Below are 21,798 nucleotides of genomic sequence, written 5' to 3'. Positions count from 1 at the left end.
GGGCATATATCCAAAAGAGTATAAATCAACATACAATAGAGACTACTGCACATAATTTTTATTGCAGTATTGTTGTAGGACTGTTTGAGGGATTGTGGAGTGGAAAAGATGGGGGAAAGGTGAATAATATCAACATACATAAGAAAACACACTGACAGAAGGGATGGAGGAACAGAACAATAGAAGGAGTTAATCTAATTCAAGTGCAATATATGCATTTGTGAAATGTCATGATGAAACCCATAAATACAACACAAGAGAAAGAGAGACATCAATGCAGCCATTTGTTTACCTTTCGAGCAAAGTCCCCTTTTCCTTTACTGTAGGCTTTGTTCTCAAGAAAATCGTATACATAGTGAGCCAGAGCTGGGGATGCTTTCATCATTTCAGGTGTTAATAGCAACTAAAAAGATGGAAAAGGCATTTTGAACTGATAACTACTGCTTATACTTTATAAAAAGTTAAGAATATGTAATAAAATTTTAACCTTATACTTAAAAACAAAATTACAAGGTTAAAATGAAATTATCAACTGTATAGTTATACTGAGTTTGATGTATATTCTCTACATATGGTATTTTGATTTTCAGAACATATGTGTAAGTTGCCTAAATATATTTATTATTCTACTTTCTGATATAACACATTAACTAAAGAGCCACATTAAAAAACTGTTATACAGGACTGGGAAGGTGGCTCAGTGGTACAGTGCTTGCCTTGCATGCATGAGGCCCTGGGTTCTATTCCTCAGCACCACATAAGTAGAAAAAGCTGGAAGTGGTGCTGTGGCTCAAGTGGTAGAGCACTAGCCTTGAGCTGAAGAGCTGAGCTGAGGGACAGCGCCCAGGCCCAGAGTTCAAGCCCCATGACCAACAAAAAACAAGAACAAAAAAAAAACCACAAAAAACAACTGTTAGACAAAATATAGTTAATATTAAATAGAATTTTATGAAACAATGTATACAAAAGAATCCAAAGAAAATTTTTTCAGACGTTACAAAGAAATTTTAAGTGAGATACTGCTTTTAAAACTACAAATGAACTTAATATTGCTTACAATTGCTTTCAATACAACCAATGAGTTCATGAGCTAAACAGTATACAGTACAGCCACATTCAAAAGATACACTTAACAGATTTGGAAAAGGAGCATCATCTTCAAAATCTTAGAAGACTACAATTAAACTGAAATATATATTAAAAAAAACTATTCAACAAGAGCCAAATATCTGACATTCAGCTCTAAGCCAAGAATGGACAATGATGGGTAAGAGCAGAGATTTATGTATTTCTATGGTCCTTTTTAGTACATAATAAGAATATGGAATTCTAATAATGATTATAAACACAAGTTATCTAAGCAGTGTTCAGTATTATTTTCAGTATATTTGTAAGTTCTAAGGTAGAGGTCAGAAAACTTTTTCTGAGAGAGGCAAGTAGTAGCAATTACTTTAGGTTTTATAGTTCAGAGTCTTCCCTTCCACTCTACTATTTATGAAAGAAGCAGTAGATCAGCCATAGTAGCTGGCATCTATAGCTGTTCATACTTTTTGTAGAGTAGACAGAGCTAAATAATGGAACACTATAGACCTTAGCTGCTGCCTTGACTAATACAAGTAAAACTCTGTAAGTTATTACTTCATTTAAAAAATTGTAAAATGTTATTAATATTGTATCTACAATATGGATATGCAGGTGTAAAAGAAAGTTATTTCTGGGAATTCTAACAACTTATGCACTAAACAACTTATGAGACATTCCTCAAGAGAAAACTACTATATTTTAAAAATAGGTTTTCAGATAAATCCTTCTCTTGAATTATTCTGTAGCTTTAGAAGCCTTAGAATTATTCTGGTCTATGACAGGCAACAATACACATTTATGTGGGAATAAAAATTTATTAGTTTTTCAAGTGAGCTTGTTAAAAACTGGTTTAGGCAGGTGAAAAGGAAGAATGAGGGAACATGATCAGGAGAACGATAGAGGGAGAAAACGTGATCAACATACACTCTGTGAATGTTTGGTCAAAATAAAAGCCCCTTGTACAACTAATTGGTTATAATAAACACGTAAGTGAAAATCTATTAGGCTTTGATATAACATGAAATGCTACTATACAATGAATTAGGAATGTTCAATTTTTAGTCTATCAAAAAGTACCTGCATTTTACTGTAATTTGTAAAAAGTTATGTGTGGATTTATCTAAACATGGAGCTGCAAAATCTCTTATACTACATGATTAGAAAATTTCTAAGTTAATCAGTAAACATTATAATGTTTATAAATAACTGACTAAACTGTATGTCATGTCACATTTGGCACACTACTCAAAAGTGGCTATGTTCCTCCTGATATGGTAAAAATGTTATTTTTAATTATGGTTATTTTTAAAATAAAAGTTCCAAAAGAATGTGAAACATATGTGTTCTATCACTGAGCTTCTAATCCCCTAATATTATTTGATAAAAAATTTTGCACAATGGGCTGGGAAGGTGGCTCGTGGTAGAGCACTTGCCTTGCATGTTTGAGGCCCTGGGTTTGATTCCTCAGCACCACATAAGCAGAAAAAAAAATTTTGCACTGTTATGTCAAACAAAATCTACCAGAAATAATAAATATGGACTTACCTGTAAATATGCATTTAGATCCTTTTTCCTTTTTTCCAAAAAATCTCTATCCATATTATTGAAAGTCCTTTTACCAGGAAGCTTCAATATACTTGACAGATTTTCAAACTATAAAGACATAATATAATCAACAGTTCTTCCATGATTTTACAAAAATACAATTCTTCATGACAATTTCTCAACATATCAAAAATCAGAAAATATTATCCAGATATACCCAAAATACTGTTCTAATATTTATTAATTACAAGAAATTAAGAGTAACAAATATAAATAAAGAAAATGTATATTAGCCATATATGGTTTCATATATAACCATAATAATTATGAGATTTACTATTTACATGATAAAAGTCACAAGAAACATTTTTCTTAATCTTTTGACTTATAAGTTATTAATATATAAAAATTTGCTTGGTGCCAATGGCACCACAACAGTAATCTGCATGCTTAGCTCAAACATAGGATTTTAACCATGCTAACTCTACTTAAGAATTTAAGAGCAAAGCCATTTCGCTATGACTGTGCCCGGCCAAGAGGCAGTGACTGGAACTTTTAACACTTTCCTTGCTTTTCCCATGTGATGCACACTGAAGTAAAACAAACTTGAAAGAAAAAAAACATTTTTTTCTTCAAATAACAGCAACACTTTCAATAAAGAAAAACAATTCCTAATAAGGAGAGTGAAAGCAAGAGATACTGACATTAGGCCTACTTTTCAATTCTGAACTGTTAGATTTGGAAGAATTATTAAATGAAAACTGATACTTGGACTGGGAGAAGAAAGTTTCAAGCAGTATAGTATCTGCCTCAAATTCTGATGGTTACTTTGAAATAAAATGCAAGCAAGTACATTGTATGGTGTGTGTGTGTATGTGTGCTGCGTGCATCTGTCCAAGCCAAGGGTAAGGCCTCAGGAGAAACTGACTCTGGCAGCACCTGAATCTTGAACATCTAGCTTCTAGAAATGGAAGAAAGTAAATTCTTGTGTGTTAGCTACATATTCTGTGGCATTTTGATATGCCAGCATCCGTTAAAACAATAATTCTAGAAACTAAATCTTTTAAAAAGCCCTGAACAATATAACAAAGTCAGTCAAGATTTTCAAGACAATCTTTCTTTATTCTTATATATCTGAAACAAAAATGTAAGTTGGTTCCTAAAATACTATTATGCTAAAAGTAAGAATCAGGAAATTTTATACTCTATATTAATTCATCAAAATATTATACGAGCAAAGGAAGGAGTGACCTTCTCTAAAAGGAAATGAACTCTTGCCTGCCTTATGTAACTGAAACCCCTCTGTTTTTAGAATTTTCAAATAAAAATAATGAAAAAAATTATGGGAATATGTTTCTAAAGCATTTAAAAGAAATTAGAAATTTACAAAAAAAATCTAAGGATTCACAAAAATTAGGTTGGAATGTGAATGTTTACAAAGGATGCAAATACTACATATAAGTCATAGACATTCTAAAGTCAAAGACTGTGTGTCTACCTTAAGCATATGAGGTTTAGATTCTTAATATAAAATTTTAAAGAGCTAGTCTGAAATTCAAAATTTGTAATATTCAATCATATAAACTTTTACTGTTTCATTATATATAACATTATTACTTAAATCACAAGTATTTTATATATACATAAAATATTATACCCAATAAAACAAAGATTCAGCATCTACAGAATATATACTCTTACAGGCAAAGACTTTGCCTGTCGTGTTCATTATTATTTTTTAACAAAAGTGTCACATACACAGGAAAACCAAAACAATAAAGAAACAAGTAAAAAAGGGAGGCAGCTGAAGCTGTTTTTAAAAGCATAAGACATTTAAATATTTAATTGTTTTCCTTTAATTTTATAACCCCATGAAATATAAAAATTACATGATTAAATTCTTTGGGGGAAATAATTGATTGTTCATATATTTAAACAAGGAAAAAGCAAATTGTTCATTGTTTCACTCACAAAGTGAAACAAAATGAAATCTGTTTTAAAATCATTTATGGGCTCTTTGGAGTTGCTTTTTTTGATGTTGTTTGCACTGTTTCCAACTGCTGAATTAGAAATCTTCTGTAACACTGTTCAAGTTAAAAACATGCAGATTAGGCAGACTCAAAGGCAAACAATTTTTATTTACAGATGCATATAATATGAAAAAACCTAGTTTTCATCTATAGGCTTAGTTGTTAATTTCTTAAGTTCTGAAACAATCTAAACAGTAATCAATCATAGCTACTATGACTTTAACAGAAATACTAAGTCAAGCACGTTTATTTCACCTGCACTAAACCTTTTGGAAAACTATACTACTGTAAAAGTTTTGATGCGATACTGAAAATGGAAATGTCTCTAAGTGCTGACTTATAAACCAAGTCATTAAGTTCTTCATTTACACTTGTCTATATAGAACATAGTATGTACATCCCTTTGAACATTTAAAATAAAAATGTTATTCTTAGAATAAAAATTACAACTATTTGCAAATAAATATTTAAAATAAAATTCACATTATTTAATATTAAGTAAAACTAATTTTAATTTAAAAAGCCTTGAGAATATAATTGGTCAAAATAGTTGAATGAGAAGATATATGAGCTATATCTAAGCTTTAAATGACTTTAAATGAGCATCATTATTCCACAATACTGTGAATTTCCGGAAATTAAGTAATCACTTAATCACGATCAAAAAAAAAAAAAAAAAAAAAAAGAAAAAAAAAAAAAAAAAAACAATTCTCAAATAGGAAAAAAGCAATTATTTCTTCAGTGCTTGTCAGAAAATTATTTTACTTCACAAAGCAAGGTGAACATAAAAACTTTATAACATATAAACATCCCTGTCCAAAATTATTAATTTCCTTATGAATATAAATCAAACCATTATTGTTCATATGGAGGCTTATTAGTCAAAAATGACCTGCCTTTATTTTGAGCTATTAATGGTTGATGTCGCTCTACAGACACAATATTTTCATGAGATTATCATGGTACAGATTATATTTTTCCATTATCTTAACTGAAACTTTATTTCTGAAGTGTTTGATATCATCTCAGAACTTTACCATCCAATAAGGCATCATATTTATTACTTTTATTGATTTAATACAATTTGTATATCTAAGGGAATGAAGACTTTTAAGAGTTGAAAGTAAGCTTCAGAGATCATCTATTCAACTTCACCTGGTATTTTTTTCTAAGTTGAATAAAATATTCAATCAAAAAATAAGAAAAACAGTGTCTTTGTATTTGATAGCTTTAAAAGACCTAGCTGAGAACTGAGCCAGCCTGGGCAGATAAATTCTCAAGACACTTACTTCTAATTAGCCAACAAAAAGTTAGAAGTAGACGTTCAAGTGGTTCAAGAGGTAGAGCTCTAGCTACAAGGAAAAAAGTGGAACAAGAACATAAGGCCCTGAGCTTAAGCCTCAGTACTGGTGCGCACACGTGCACGAGCACACACACACCCCCCAAAAACAAACTTGTCAGATGCCAGTGGTAATGATTGTAATACCAGCTATGAAAGAGAATGAGTTTTGGAGGAAGGCAAGTTGATGCCAGCTTAGCAGAAAATTCCGGAGAGATTCCATCTCCAAAATAACCAATAAAAAAAGGACAGGTGACATAGCTCAAGAAGTAGAACACCAGCTGTACAAGAAAGTCAAGTACAAGAAAGTCAAGTAAGTATGAGGCCCCGAGTTCAAACTCTTGTTCCAGGAAAAAAAAGTGCTACAAGTTACTGTTACATATTAGAAAATTATATACATTAAGAATTTAAAATGTTATCTGATTAATAAGTTTATTTTAGAATGTAGTTCATAGCAAGTGCAGCAATGGTACTAAGATTTAACAGTTACACTGTTATGGTGTGAAATAAGAGGTACATACCATTCACAAGTATAGCTCTGAATTATGCTTCCATACAAAAGCATTAAAATTCCCTATAGCAATCCCATCTCTACTTCAAACCAAACACCTCTGGCAAAGCAAGCATATAAACACACATTAAAAATATGCATATATCAGAAATATTTCATTAAAAATTTCAAAATATACCACTGGTATTTTGTCACTAGTTCTCATGTTAAGACTGATTTTACTGACTCTCATTCTCTTACACTTTCTCTTCATTGTTTTAATAGATCAAATTTTTAACACTAGATCTACTAATTACCCAAACTCAAAATATTTATGCTGCCTATATAAAATATTACCTTATTTTATCTCATTAACGTTAAGATCTGAACATTTCTTAAGAGTACTTTAGTATGAAAATTATTATTTTTTTGTCAGTAGTGGGCTTGAACTCTGGGCCTGCGTGTTGTCCTGAGCCCTTCAGCTCAACGTTAGAGCTCTACAACTTGTGTCACAGCGCCACTTCTGGTTTTCTGGTGGTTAACTGGAGATAAGAGTCTCATGCCCAGGCTGGCTTTGAACCAGGATCCTCAGATCTTAGCCTCCTGAGTAGTTAGGATTACAAGCATGATGAGCCACCAGTGCCTGGCAATAACTAAATTTTTTTTAAAACCTTCATACCTGTTCGGTGATTCTCATGTGGAAATCATGGAAGTCGCTGTATCGCCGGTAAGTTTTCCACATCTCCTCAGTGTTCAAAGTGCGCCGGTGTACAGTGATAGCATACAATGCATATGTCTTGCCATGATCATTACAAACGCCTGCCACAGCATATGGGTCATAGTCAGCATATACTAGTCATTCAAATCCAAACAAAGACACAGAAAGGAGGAAGATGAAGAACAGAAACAAAAAAGGTCAACATGAAATGAAGAAGAATGTGAAATGACAGACTGAGACAAAAGGATGAAGAATAGGCTCCTGGATTCTGTACTCACATTCACAGCTCTAAAAACCGATTGCTATAATAGAAGACAGCTATCAACATTAAGATGGTAGTGTCCACCACAAACTGATGTCTATGTACTTTGTATTCTCTTCTCAAGAGCCACTGTGGATTACTAGGAATATTACTGCAGCACGAAGTGGGAGTGCAGCAGTTGGGACTTTTAAGTTTGAGGAAACAACAGAGACACAATCAAACCTTTCACTAGCCTTCTCTAGTTAGCTGTTTCAATTTAAATATGTTCAACTAAAAAGTAAAAGCCATAAAATAAGATTTTTCTCCTGGACATTCTGCTTTTCTCTGATAATTGCAACAATTAGGGATTTAACAACAAAATCACTTGCCTACTGATTTGCCACATACAAGTCCGGCAACTCATTAAGTCTTATTTTATACTAGTCTAAAATAAAAGAAATGAACTTTGATTCATCTTTGTTTTTCTTTTTTTCGGGTTGGTTGTGAGGCCTGAACTCAGGGCCTGGGCGCCGTTCCTGAGCTCTTTTGCTTAAGACTAGTATGCTACCAACTTTGAGCCACAGCTCCATTTCTGTTTTTTTGGTGGTTAATTGGAGAATCTCATGGGCTTTCCTGCCTGGGTTGGCTGTGAACCACAATCCTCAGATATCGGCCTCCTGAGTAGCTAGGATTGCAGGTATGAGTCACCAGCACAAGGCTTGATTCATGTTTTTAAGCTGTCTGACCTCACATATTTTGTCCTCTGTTTTAGGTCTCTAAAAGTTACTGTCTTCTTCTTACCTGTGTCTAGATAATTTTCTTATCCATCACTTATATGAATTCTGTCTTATTTGGTTTGTTTTTCTATCATTTATTCTTATATATATTTTATCTTCATGATTTTTTTCTGAAAAGTGTTATACTGGGGTTTTAACTTGGCTAAGTATTATAATTTGAGCTATTCCCCATACTTTTTTTTTTTTTTTTTGGGTCCAGTCGTGGGGTCTGAACTCTGGGCCTGAGAGCTGTCCCTCAGCTCTTCAGCTCAAGGCTAGCACTCTACCACTTGAGCCACAGAGCCACTTCCGGCTTTTTTCTTTTTGCTTATGTGGTGCTAAGGAATCGAACCCAGGGCCTCATGCATGCAAGGCAAGAGCTCTACCACTGAGCCACCTTCTCAGCCCTTCCCCATACTTTTTAACTTTATTTTACAGGGTCTCAAATTTTGTACTGTGATCTTCCTACCCATACCTCCTACATAGTTCATATTACAGACATGTTTCATTTTGCTCAACTTGTCTGTTGAGATGAGGGTCACAGTAAGTTCTTGCCTGGGGTGGCCTTGAATCCCCCAAAATAAGTGAGATTATGACTTGTGCCACAATACCTGGCTCTATTTATGAATATTTTAAAAACAAATTATATTAAGATTTTTCATCTCTAGTTTCTTAGAACACAATTTATCCCATATGCTGATTCTGTTAACGCTCCGTTAATGTAGTTCCTATTTACTCCTGGGACTTTTGCTTTCCACATCCTATCAATGGGTACTGCTTCTGTCTGGGCATACTGAGTACCCTGAGCTATGGGCAAATTTACAATGACCAGTGTTATCACTATAACTGCTGGTTTCCATGGTTCTGAAGCTATTTTTGTAGAGTTGGTTCTCTGTATTCTGTGGTCTATTTTTTCAATAAACCATACACTGAAAATATCTTTAAATGTTTTTGTACTGAATACCTATAAACATTTTTCCTTGACATTATTCTATAGCTAACACAGCAAACAAATATTTATGTTGCATACACCTTTATAAGAGGAGCTTAAAAGATGCTTTTATTAAAAAGTACCAATTTAACTAAAATCAGGAGAAAAGCTTCATATCCCTATATCCATTCTGTATGTGTCTGCTCTAAGCCATTCTCTCTGCAGTCATTTTGTAGTAGCCATAGAATCTAGGAAAGAAAAGACTGATAATATCTTCATAAGAAAGGACCTAAACTACATATAAGGAACAATATGGCCTCCTCAGGACAGGTCATTCATGTAACACTGATGACTGGGGTATCTCGACCATTGATGTCAGTGATAGATAACTACTTCTCTAGAATCTTCCTAAAACAGACTGAAATAATGACAAAGCCATTGTTTGACGAGGACTGTTAGAAAATTATACATTCATCCATCTTCCTGCCCCCAATTCTTAGTCCATAAAATTTGAAACTCATGTTTGTACCATAAAGATGGTTGACTTGTCTTCTCATGGCATTCTGTGCCCGGTAATAAACTTCCTTTCTTTGTCCTTTACTATGTCTCTGTCATATACGGCAGCATGGCAGGACCTGACATGTGAAAGTCCTGTGATTTGGGATAGAGGTGTAAAAATTCCTCTTTCAGTTTTAACTATTACAGTAATACCTATAGTATTACAAGTACTATCTACACTGTATAAATAACTTGTAATAATGTAGGTATTGTAATACCTAGTGTAGATTCTCTCTAAATTACTTGTAATGTAGTGATGATCTACAGTTTATAAGAGGATATGTATATGCTATATGTAAATATAGTAATATATATATATATATTTTTTTTTTTTTTTGGGGTGGATATGGTCGTGGGGGCCTGAATTCTGGGCCTGGGCACTGTCCCTCAGCTCTTCAGCTCAAGGCTAGCGCTCTACCACTTGAGCCACAGTGCCACTTCTGGCTTTTTTCTTTTTGCTTATGTGGTGCTGAGGAATCGAACCCAGGGCCTCACGCATGCAAGGCAAGCGCTCTACCATTGAGCTACCTTCCCAGCCCCTAAATATGGTATATTTTTATGGATTCTATTAATCTGCACAGGGCCTAGAAGCAAAGTCCCACAAATACTGGGGAACAACTGGACTTATTCACTGGCAGAAGACTATATGATATTCAGTCACTAAACTGAATCAGACAGCTAAATCTGGACACACACATTAGGTAACAAAGTGGGTTTTACTTTTTGTGTGATAACATTTTTAACCATAAGTTTGAGATTTCTTGTTCTTTCCATTTGAAAGTAAGCTAAGTTTTTTAGTTCTTTTTCCTCATCAAGCTGCCCTTTGTGACTTATGATTTATGTAAAGGACTTGTTTCCAGCTTCCTATGTTCATCCAAACTTGAAAGCAACCAAGTGCTATCAAAATCAAAACATCAGTCTTTATGCTTCTATGACCTTTAGCTGCAAGCTTCTTTACCTCCCAGAATTTTTTTCCACACAGTCTATAGCAGCTGTCAATTTCCTCTTTTACCATTTTCACAATATTGTTTGTAGCCTATTCAATTGTGGGAGGCAGGATTTCCCTAGCAATTTAGACAGCCACATTGACCAGATGTCAAAGATGAGCTAAAAATGTATTATTGTGCTGACACATAATCATGAAAAAAAAGTGCACAAGTTTTAGAGCTGACTAAATATTTTGCTGTTTTATAAGTAATTACACAAAAGGACCTACTATGTAGCTTCTTGGTAAAATTGTTTTAATGACATGAAAGTCTGATATCTATATTGGTAAGAATAGGTGAATGACAAGCTTCTCTTCACCTTTCACCAGAACTTTTCAGTTTTATATTTTTGGTTCAACTTGTAATCCTAGCAACTCAAAAAGTTGAGAGCTTAGGATCATGGTTTAAAACTAGCCTTAGCCAAAACGTCTGTGAAACTCTTAATTCCAATTAACTATCAAAAAGGCTAGAAATGTAGCTGTGGTTCAAGTGGTAGAGCACTAGCATTGAGCATAAAAGCTCAAAGACAATGCCTGGGCCCTGAGTTCAAGGCCCAGGACTGGCATCAAAAAAGAAAAAAAAAACTGCACTTCACCAAAAAATTGTCCTTCATTCCTTTTCCATTAATACCAGTGTTTCTATTAGGGAAGAAAGGAGAAAGAAGGGGTTGGGGGAGAAGAAAGGGAGGGAGGGCAAACAGAAGGACAAAGAACTAGACTTTGGCTATCTTGTTCCACCACAAAGAGTCTTTGACTGCATTCATTTTTCACCTCTTATAATCAACATTCTTGTGGGGACCTAGGCAGATTGAGCATAATCCACCTATACTGTTAGAAAGCCACGGTTTCTAAACAGGATTGAGATGAGAACAAGGGAATAACTTATCAGGTATGTCCAAGACAGGTTTGGAAAAGGAAATAGAAAACAGAAGGCTGATTAGGCAGCTGGACATAATCAGATGTTAACAAGAATAAGGGGAACAACAAGTAATAGGAGAAAAAGAGTAAGGTAAGAAAGCATTAACAACAACAAAAAAATGATCTACAAAAAATGCAAGCTATGAGATCATGCAGTTGTACATACAACAGGAATAATAAGGAAGATACTAGTTTTAAAATGCACAACAGAGAAATGTAATTTAATTTTAACAGAAGATAACAAGGCTACATGTATTGACTGCGACAAGACAGTGACATAACTAGATGGTTTTGTTTGCTTCAAATAGGCCAGTGCTATTCATGACAGGTTACCTGAAAGCCATTTGTTATTAATCCACAAGTAAGTAAGTAACACCAGGTATTAAACCAGCCTCATCACTAATGCCACTGCTTAATTTATAGAACATTTTAATTTTATTGATTTTATTAACTTTTTGAACTGAGCTATGTTTATTCCTGAAGGGTGTGTTTTCAGCCAAAACTCTGGCAAGCAAGCACACAGAACAGGCAGGTTGCTCCTTTTTACCCTTATGTCAGCCAGCTCTGCCTCTCCTCGACTTCACTGAACTCAGGGCTACAATATGCTTATGATTGGCTATTTAAGTGGGTATGATAGATTTACATAAAGTAATACTCACACCCTGTGCAATTCTCTCAAAATATTTGAGGTGTGTCTTAGTTCTACTTCCAAGTAGCTACACCCAATTAAGGAAAAAATCTTACATTTCACAAGTCCTTCCTCAGCCCAAAGCATTTCCTCTTTCCAGTTCTTTACTTGCTGATAATATCTCAGCAGAATAATCAACAGATGCCAAGCCACTCCACCAAAGTTAATATCTCAGCAGAATAATCAATAGATGCCAAGGAGGTCAGCTCTGACCGGTGCCATATTAGTCACATGGTTAGATGATAGATTCTGGCATCTTGTCTTCATGCTGGAGGAAGGAAACTCCCTGCCCATCACCAGTCTCCCAGCTGATGCATGCCTGGATCCCTGGAGGCAGGGGTGGGTACTAGGCTGATAGGTTACTGAATCTGTCAGTCTAGTTCCTGGGACTGGGAATTTCCTGTGGATCTGCACCCTTGCCTGATCTGGCTACTTGCAACTGTTGTTAAGGTGAATCATCCCAGAAGCTGCATTTTAAAATATAGAAAGTTGGAGTCTTTATTATACAGTTAACAGGCTGTAGGCTGCCAGTTGTTACAAAGACCTGCAGCACACACATACACATAACACATCTAGGAAACTGCTAAAGATTAGGAAAGAAATAACAAAAACAATACCAACAAGCTCCAATGGAGACCTGAATTTGGACACCATGATGACTGGAAATGAGCCAGGAGACAGGACACAATCACAGAGACACACGTGGCATGGTGTCCTGGTTTCGAGGCTGATCGGACAGGGGGCAGATTCTCAGGAAATTGCCAGTCCCAGGCACTGGACTGAAAGATTCAGTAACCTATCAGCCAAGTGGCCACCCCTGCCTGCAGGGATACGGGCAACACCATCATGTGGGAGGCAGATGATGGGCAAAGGGGTTTTCTTCCCCCCTGCGTGAAGACAAGATGCCAGACCATGCCATCCACCATGTGACCAATATGGAGCCAGCCAGACGGGACCTCTTTACAACCTGCTAAATGTATACTAAAGACTCCAATATTCATATTCCAAAATGTGGCTTCTGGGATGATTCAAAAAAAAATTAACATTAGAAGCAGAGACCTAAAAATTTTCCTCTAGACAAAAGTTTAAAATCTCCAGGAAATGCAGGGTGCTGGTGGCTCACACCTATAATACTAACTACTCAGGTGGCTGAGATCTGAGAATTGCAGCTTGACTTTAGCCAAGGAAGGAAAATCCACGAGACACCTATTTTCAATTCATCACCAAAAAGCCAGAAGTAGAGCTGTGTCTCAATTGTAGAGTACTAGTCTTAAGCATAAATAAATACATATTAATAAAAATAATAAAGTAAAATAAAATCTCAGAAACAGCACCCAGGTTCAGGTCCCGAGTTAAAGCCCTAGGACCAGCATTAAAAAAAATCCAGGAAATAAAGACAGAATAGTAAACATTTGAACCTTACCAAAGACTTTTGTAACCAGAAGAAAACCAACAGAATATAGAGAGTTTGAAAATAACTTTAAAAATTTACATAAAGAAAGAAAAAGACTTATTGGTACTATTGTAATCCAAAGATCTTTTAGAGCAAAGTAGTCTATGTACCAACTACATATAAAAGATTATTCTAGAAATTTGATAGGAAAGGGAATGTTTCTAGTAAGAAGGAAAAAACAAAAACAATAAAATAAAAAAATCTTAAAAAATAAAAATTAGGAGTTTTAAAACAACACTTATACTATAATATTTGTTTATATCAAGGGGAAATAAAGGAGGAGGCAACAATGCTTGACAAGAAATGTACTCATTACCTTGCCCATGTAATTGTAACACCTCTGTATGGTATTTTCACAATAAAAAAAAAAGATATGGTTAAAAAAAAAAGTAAGCATGAAATTGAATGGAGGTATATATACCTCAGTATATTTTCACTTCAGTATGTGTATGATACACATGCTTCTGTATGTAAAGGAATAATTAAGAGGCCAGGTTAAAAAATTGTCATCATTTAATACTCATTAAACTCAATGGTAATGACGGAGATTGGTAATAGTTTTCTGGTATGCTAACTGTTTTATATGCTGGTAGACTATAAAGCCCTAAAAGTCTCTAACCCTAATCAAGCATTTTGTGAACAGCAAATGCATACACTCAGTGACTTTGTTTTTACTCTAATTACCTAGTCTAACTCTAGAAAGTAAATATTACCTGATAGCTCTCCCCAAAAGAGTAATTGTCAACTAGATTCAAATACAGAAAGAAAAACTCTGGCTTCGGAGTTTACTTAGGATAACAAAATAATTAGGATATAAGTGTTATAAATGTTAAATCATGGCAATCATAGGGAAGAAAATAGTCAAATGAACAAGTAAAAAATAAGCAAAAAAAACCCAACACACAAATAGAATTTAATAAAGACTATGTTATCAAATAAAATATCTAGCTTAAAAGTATGAATTTAAACAAATTGATTGTGAACGATAACTTAAGAGATGAATAATCAACAGCTTTAACCTAACACTTAAGACTATCAACTATAAAGTCTCTTACCAGTGTCTGAAATGTAAGCATGAAGTTGTACTGAGTCATCAGAAGATACATTTGAAAGGTCATCTAAAGACTGAAGAAAAAAAATCAGGAAAACAATTTAAAAAAATTCTTTTAGGAAAACAGTCAAAGAATTCTCTATCAAATATACATTTATTCATACTCTAAGTATAAACAGTTTAGTATTTCCATTTTCCCACACGTAAGACCTCTACATTTATACTAAAAACAGAGAAAAGTCAAGTTTTAGAGACCAATTAGATATAGTAGTATATGCTTATAATCCTAGCACTCAGGAATGTGAGAAGGCTGAGACAGGAGGCGCTCAAGTGCAAGGCCAGCCTAAACTGAACAGTAAGATCTTGTCTCAAAAACTGAAACTTGAAACAAATTAAAACCCAAAACAATTTAGGAATTAAGATAATTTATCAGATTATCTTTTATTCATCATCCATATGCTGCTAAATTCCTACTTTTTAATTATATTCAATAGATGGAAGAAAAAATAAAAAGCACAACAAAAATAAGTAGCCATATTACTAATAATTTAAGTTTTTTAAACTGTTAAAATATACAATAATCTTTGTGTTCTGTAACTTGACATTTTGTTCACTTAGAGTGTTCCCAGTTAATTTAATTGTTTACTATAAATTTTATAGTATTTTTATCATGGTTATATGGATCATATAACATATGTAAAGCATTTATAATATGCAAAATATTTTGTTAAAAACTGCCTATTATAGCCAGTATTAGTTATCATTATTTATTATTATTTACTAAATGAAGTGAATCCATACACTGAGATTTTTGTTGATAGAATTATTGTTCAAAGTATCATCTTAATTATAATTTTCTAAAATAATTTCACATGCCAGGTGCCAATGGTTCATGTCTATCCTAACTACCACGTAGGAGGCTGAAATCAAACCTAATTTGGACAAATAAATATTTGAAAATCTTTTCCATTTAAACAGCAAAGACTGAATGTATGTCAAGTGGTATAGTGGTCAGTAATGGATGAAAAGGCCTTGAGTTTAAGACCCAGTGCCAGGACCAAAAAATAAGCTAAAGTAATTCCACAAACAAAGCCTATCATTGCTTGATACAAATTGAATGAATTTAACTAAACACTTTGCTATGCTCACATGCAAAGAAGAAAACATAATCATATAAGTAAAGGCACACTGGGCAGAGTGTCAATATGCAGTCAAACTGCTCTTCGTGGAAGAAACTGCTTATAAGGTTGTCCTTTGTATAGCATCTGGTTTAAGAAAAGCTCCAACTATTCTCTAACTGATGACTGGCTTACTGTACCTAACACTGTTAAAACAAGATGGTTAATGCTCAATGCTTGGATTACTTCTGGGTCTAGAGTTTGAGATATAATAGAAACAACAGGTACAATCTCATCTTCCTCCAATAAAACCTATGTACTCCAATGAGTTTTGTTTTGGGAGGCAACACATCATGTTGTTATAACACATTGAGGAATTAAGCACATTTATGTGATGTCCCTAGGACTTTTTGAAGCCTGTGCCTAGTTTTCTAGCCTTTTCTCTGTATACCTTTTTCCTTGTTGATTTTGCACGATATTCTTTCATGATAATAAATGCTAGTCATGGGTCTGAGTTCTGTGAGCCTTTTGAGCAAATTACTGAACCTGGAGTGGTTTGGGGACCTCTAACATACCAATATTATATAATTTAGGCATATGCCATATTTTAAAAACTGTAAAATCTGAATGAGTTGTCTAACATGATATTGCAAATTAATAAGACAAGGGTGACTTAAATGTAGACTTAAATGTAACCATCTTTATAATAAATGATATAAAGCTATTTAAACTAAAGTAACTGAAGCAAATTATGATCATTCCATATAGACATCTTGGCCAATTCAAGTGGTGGAATCATTATATGGACTAACTATAGGTTCTACTACTCATACTTTGAGAGACATTAAAAAAAAAAAAAACACTTCTTCTTGTATCTCATTTTTCCCAATGACAAAGTGGTGTTAATACTTGCTCTAGGCTGGGAAGGTGGCTCAGTGGTAGAGCGCTTGCCTTGCATGCATGAGGCCCTGGGTTTGATTCCTCAGCACCACATAAGCAGGAAAAAAAAAAGCCGGAAGTGGCGCTGTGGCTCAAGTGGTAGAGTGCTAGCCTTGAGCTTAAGAACTGAGGGACCGCACCCAGGCCCCATGACCGGACCCCCCCCACAAAAAAAATACTTGCTCTACATTGTCTGTAAAAATATTAAATAAAATATATTGAAAAGGAAATGCACTTAATTTTTTTAATATTTATGTAGTCCATAATAAAGTACTTTAAAACAGCACAACCTGTTAAGTTTTTCAAGGTTTTTGTTTTTAGAAATAAATTGTTTTCCTGGAAAACAATTTCATCATTTTATGAAAACATACATAGTATGTATCCTTTAATTTTTTTTTTTAATGAAAAACACAAGAAGCCTCAGAGGAAGAAAAAAAGAAGCCTCAAAGGAAGTAGTATGGCTTACCAATACCCTTATCTATTAATTATCTACTTTTGCATCTTTCAATTATAAGCCAGAACAGAAAACAATTTTAAAAAATAAGGCATAACTGAGCACTTGTGGCTCATCTGTAATCCTACCTACTCAGGGAGGCTAAGATCTGGGGATTCAGTCTTTTTCTCCCTGAAAAGCCAATGGCAGTTTATGTGCTATAAGGTTTGAAGCTAGCCTGGGCAGAGAAGTCTGTGAGAATCTCCAATTAACAACCAAAAAAGCCAGCAGTAGAGCTGTAGCTCAAGTGGTAGGGTGCTATCTTCAGCATAAAAGTTCAAGGACAGTGCCCACACCCTGAGTTCAAGCTCCAGAACTAGCAACTAAAAAAACAACAAAAAAGGCAATAATAATAAAACTACTAAAATAAAAATAATAAAAATGCTACCTTGAAATGATGACAGTCTCTTAATTATTTATAGTAATAATGCACAAATAAATAGTGAGTTGACTAACAAATTATAAATGGTAAAATAATGTTAACCACAGAACTACATTTCATTTAGGAACATAAGTACTGATTAGTAAAAGAAACATGATTTCAAAATAAATTCATTAATCTGTCCTGAAACAACAAAAAATTTACAGCTTAATCCCTGATTTAAGATTCTGAAAGCTTCAAGCAAAAAAAAAAAACTGAAACATTATGCTAAGCAGAACCTGAAAAAAAAATTAAAATTTTTGCTTTGCTTTGATACAGTCTTCCTACATTGTCCAAGCTTACCCCTACTCTCAGGCTCAAGTGACTCACTGGCCACAGCCTCCAAAATAACTATACACATATACTACTATACTCAGCTGAAAAGTACATATTTTCTATGAATGATGTCTCAGTAAATACAAATCCAAGGACAACACTGGAAATTTAGAAAATAATTTACCTGATAATCTCAATTGTACTTTAAGATATTGAATACTTTCTTTGTTTAGTATAGTGGAATAAATTATCCTTACTTTGTAATTTAAGATTACTTTAAAAATGCAGTCAGTAATACTTGTATACATACTTTTGAAAGATTCTGATGATTCTATTTAAATATGTGCATTTGGCACATTTTTGAGAACAGCAAAGTACCACAAATCATTGACCTTAAATATGACTATGATTCATAGACAGCTGGGTTTATATTACTACGTGTGAGAAAGCATTTATTCCAGACATATAGTTTTTAACTAGTGTTTAAACACTTGTACAAACATTATGCTCATGAATGATAGAACATTTTAAACCAAAGAAAAGTTTCACAGCATTTGGAAACTTTACATAATGGATATTATTGCAAATATTACTGAAAGATAACCTCATATTTAACTCTAGGGTTAATTTCTGTTAAACAGTTTCGAATATAAGAAAAGAGTAAAGATGTCAAATAATTTAGGAAAGCATTTAAAAAGTTACAAAGTATCTGAAATACCTTTACTGATGATTTGGTTTATGTTTTGGTAAAGACTATCCTTTTTTCATAATAATAAAATGTGTTTAATACTACATTTCATTAAAACTATTCCAGAAATAAGAGTAATACTATAATCGACATTGTTAGAAAAGACATCTAAAACCATATGGCTATTCCAAAACGTTTAAAAGAAAGCCAATGCAGGTAAAAGGACAGTAAAAACAAGCAAATGTCCACATTTCCCCCTCACCTACCCTATTTAGCCACACTCTGGACTAAAAACCTGATAAAATACTGAAAATTCTTCCTAAAAACATTGTGAAAATATATTATGATATAGCTGAATCTGAAATATATAAAAGCACTGACACAGTCATTATCTCACAATTCACCCTGAAAATCCAATGGTAGTTTATATGTTAAAAACCTGTCATTCTTAAACCTTTAATCATAAAATACTGCTGGTGTAAAACATTCTATGAGTTAAAAAGAAATTTTTAGAAGCTGGGTGCCTGTGGCTTATACCCATAGCTCCTCTGGAGGCTGAGTCCTGAGGATCATGGTTCTAAGTCAGCCAGAGAAGAAAAGTCCCTGTGAGACTCTTATCTCCAATAAACTACTCAAAAATGCCAGAAGTAGCACTGTGGCTCAAGTGGCAGAGGGCTAGCCTTGAGCACAAAGAGAGTATCAGGTACTAAGCCCAGAGCAGGTTCTGAATTGAAGCCCTAGGACTGGCAAAAAAAAAAAAAAAAAAGTTTTAGAATGACTTAAAATTTATTTTACTGAACACTTTAAGAAATATCTAAACATTTATAATCATCTCAACCAGTTTTACACTTTTCTAAATAAAATAAAAAAATTCATTACAATGTTTAAAACATCCTGAATACCAAAAATAATGAAATAAATATCTTTATAAAATAAACAGGCAATTATAAAGGTATGACCTAATTCTACTTATTGAAATAAAAATACTTTTTCTAACTTCTAATTCACAGATGCCTTATGTATGAACTTAAGATTTCCTTAAAAACTATATGGTACTAGACTGAAAGAAAATTTATAGGCTTCTAAAATATCATTTATTTCAGTATGGAGAAGTTTAGCCTTTATTTCCAAGTATTTTAATAATTAAATTGTTAAAAATTCTACTTACCAAATTTATGCTTCCAGTAGGAGAGCCATTAAAAGATTCTGTAAGGAAAAAAATTAAACTTAGAATGTAGCAAAAAAATTGTGAAGTAGTTACTTTTTTTAGTAAGGTTCAAAAATACAAATCACATAAACCAAGACATAAAAGAAGCAAAAGAGTGATATATTCCCATACACCTAATCTCATAAATTCCAAATTATTATCAAGATAAACAAGCATTTTAGTGAATATAAATGTACTTGACAGCTAGCAAAAACCAAGTAAATATTATATTTAATATAAAATATGTATATTTAATATTATCTTACTCCTGTTGACCATGTGAACATAAGACAAATTAGGAAATGTCAGACTACTTTTGTTGCTTCTATCTCACCGATTTAAGAAACATTACAAATTAAAATTAATCGTTAGAGTGAGCTACAAATGGACTGACGGTATCTATCCAGTCAATTTACTCCTGTAGTAGACTTGGTTCAAAAATATTGGATTAAGTGAAAAAATATGAATTTTAAAATAAATATTAGAGAATAAGGCACAAAATGTCAAGCAGTAATCTTTTTGCTCAGTTTATTTAATATCTAAGCAAATTAAGTTAGTAATAAAGGTTTCTGTATAAAATACAAACCAGTGGTAAAGTAACATTCATATGCAGTTGAAAGGTAGTATATATTTTCTAGCTTTTAAGAAATTATTTGTACAACAATGAGAAAAGTGAGGCTGAAATTAGGAAAGCAACTCCATTTGTAATAGTCCCACAAAAAATAAAATACCTAGGAATTAACTAAAGAAGTGAAGGACCTCTACGATGAAAACTTTAAAATCTTGAAAAAGGAAATCAACACAGAACTTAAAAAATGGCAAAACCTCCCATGCTCCTGGATTGGAAAGATTAACATCGTGAAAATGGCAATACTTCCCAAGGCTATCTACAAATTCAACGCGATACCTATCAAAATTCCACCCTCATTCTTCAAGGAAATAGAAGAGGCAATCCAAAAATTCATATGGAACAATAAAAGACCCCGAATAGCAAAAACGCTCCTCAACGGAAAGAACACTCCTGGAGGAATATCAATACCAAATTTCAAACTCTACTATAAAGCCATAGTAATCAAAACAGCTTGGTATTGGCATAAGAACAGACCTCAGGACCAATGGAATAGAATTGAAAACCCAGAAATGAACCTACAGACCTATAGCCATCTAATCTTCGATAAGGAAGCTAAAACAATAGAATGGAAGAAAGACAGCCTCTTCAGTAAATGGTGCTGGCAAAATTGGTTAACCACATGTAGAAAACTAAAGCTAGATCCTTATATATCACCCTGCACCAGAATCAACTCCAAATGGATCAAAGACCTTGAACTCAAAGCAGACACTCTGAAAACATTACAGGATGGAATAGGAGAAACCCTAGGTCTCCTTGGCTCAGGCCGAAATTTTCTGAATAGAGACCCGGAAACACAACAAATCAAAGAAAGGTTGGACAAATGGGATTGCATAAGGTTGCAGAGCTTCTGCAGGGCAAATGACATAGCTAGCAAGATCAATAGAAAGCCCACCGATTGGGAGAAGATCTTTACTAGCCATACAACGGACAAGGGTCTCATATCTAAAATATACTTGGAACTCAAAAAATTAAACCACCCAACAACAAATCCTCAAAGAAACAACTGCCCAATAAATAAGTGGGCGAAAGACTTAAAGAGAAGCTTCTCTGAAGAAGAAAGAAGGATGGCCAATAGACACATGAAGAAATGTTCAACATCCCTAGCCATAAAAGAAATGCAAATCAAAACAACATTGAGATATCACCTCACTCCAGTTAGAACAGCAAAAATCAAGAACTCTAACAACAACAGATGCTGGAGGGGATGTGGACAGAAAGG

The 21,798-nt window shown here is 33.7% G+C and overlaps 1 protein-coding gene across 2 annotated transcripts in view; it reads right to left on the bottom strand.

The window, feature by feature from the left end:
* The window catches only part of Snx13 (sorting nexin 13), a 125,705-nt gene that overhangs the window by 23,504 nt on the left and 80,403 nt on the right, over positions 1-21,798 (bottom strand). Inside the window, exons 16-20 of one of the 2 annotated variants that reach the window (XM_069996143.1) lie at positions 19,910-19,947; positions 14,811-14,880; positions 7,167-7,339; positions 2,629-2,736; positions 293-403 (exon numbers count right to left, since the gene is read on the bottom strand). In XM_069996143.1, the coding sequence (XP_069852244.1) occupies positions 293-403; positions 2,629-2,736; positions 7,167-7,339; positions 14,811-14,880; positions 19,910-19,947 (500 nt within the window). The remainder of the gene's footprint in view (positions 1-292; positions 404-2,628; positions 2,737-7,166; positions 7,340-14,810; positions 14,881-19,909; positions 19,948-21,798) is intronic. The other variant, XM_069996144.1, reaches the window with a different exon arrangement.

The sequence above is a fragment of the Dipodomys merriami genome, unplaced genomic scaffold (genome assembly GCF_024711535.1).
Source record: "Dipodomys merriami isolate MVZ:Mamm:240054 unplaced genomic scaffold, mDipMer1.0.p SCAF_5, whole genome shotgun sequence".
NCBI classification, from domain to species: Eukaryota; Metazoa; Chordata; class Mammalia; order Rodentia; family Heteromyidae; genus Dipodomys; species Dipodomys merriami.
This window is presented reverse-complemented; position numbering and strand designations above follow the sequence as displayed.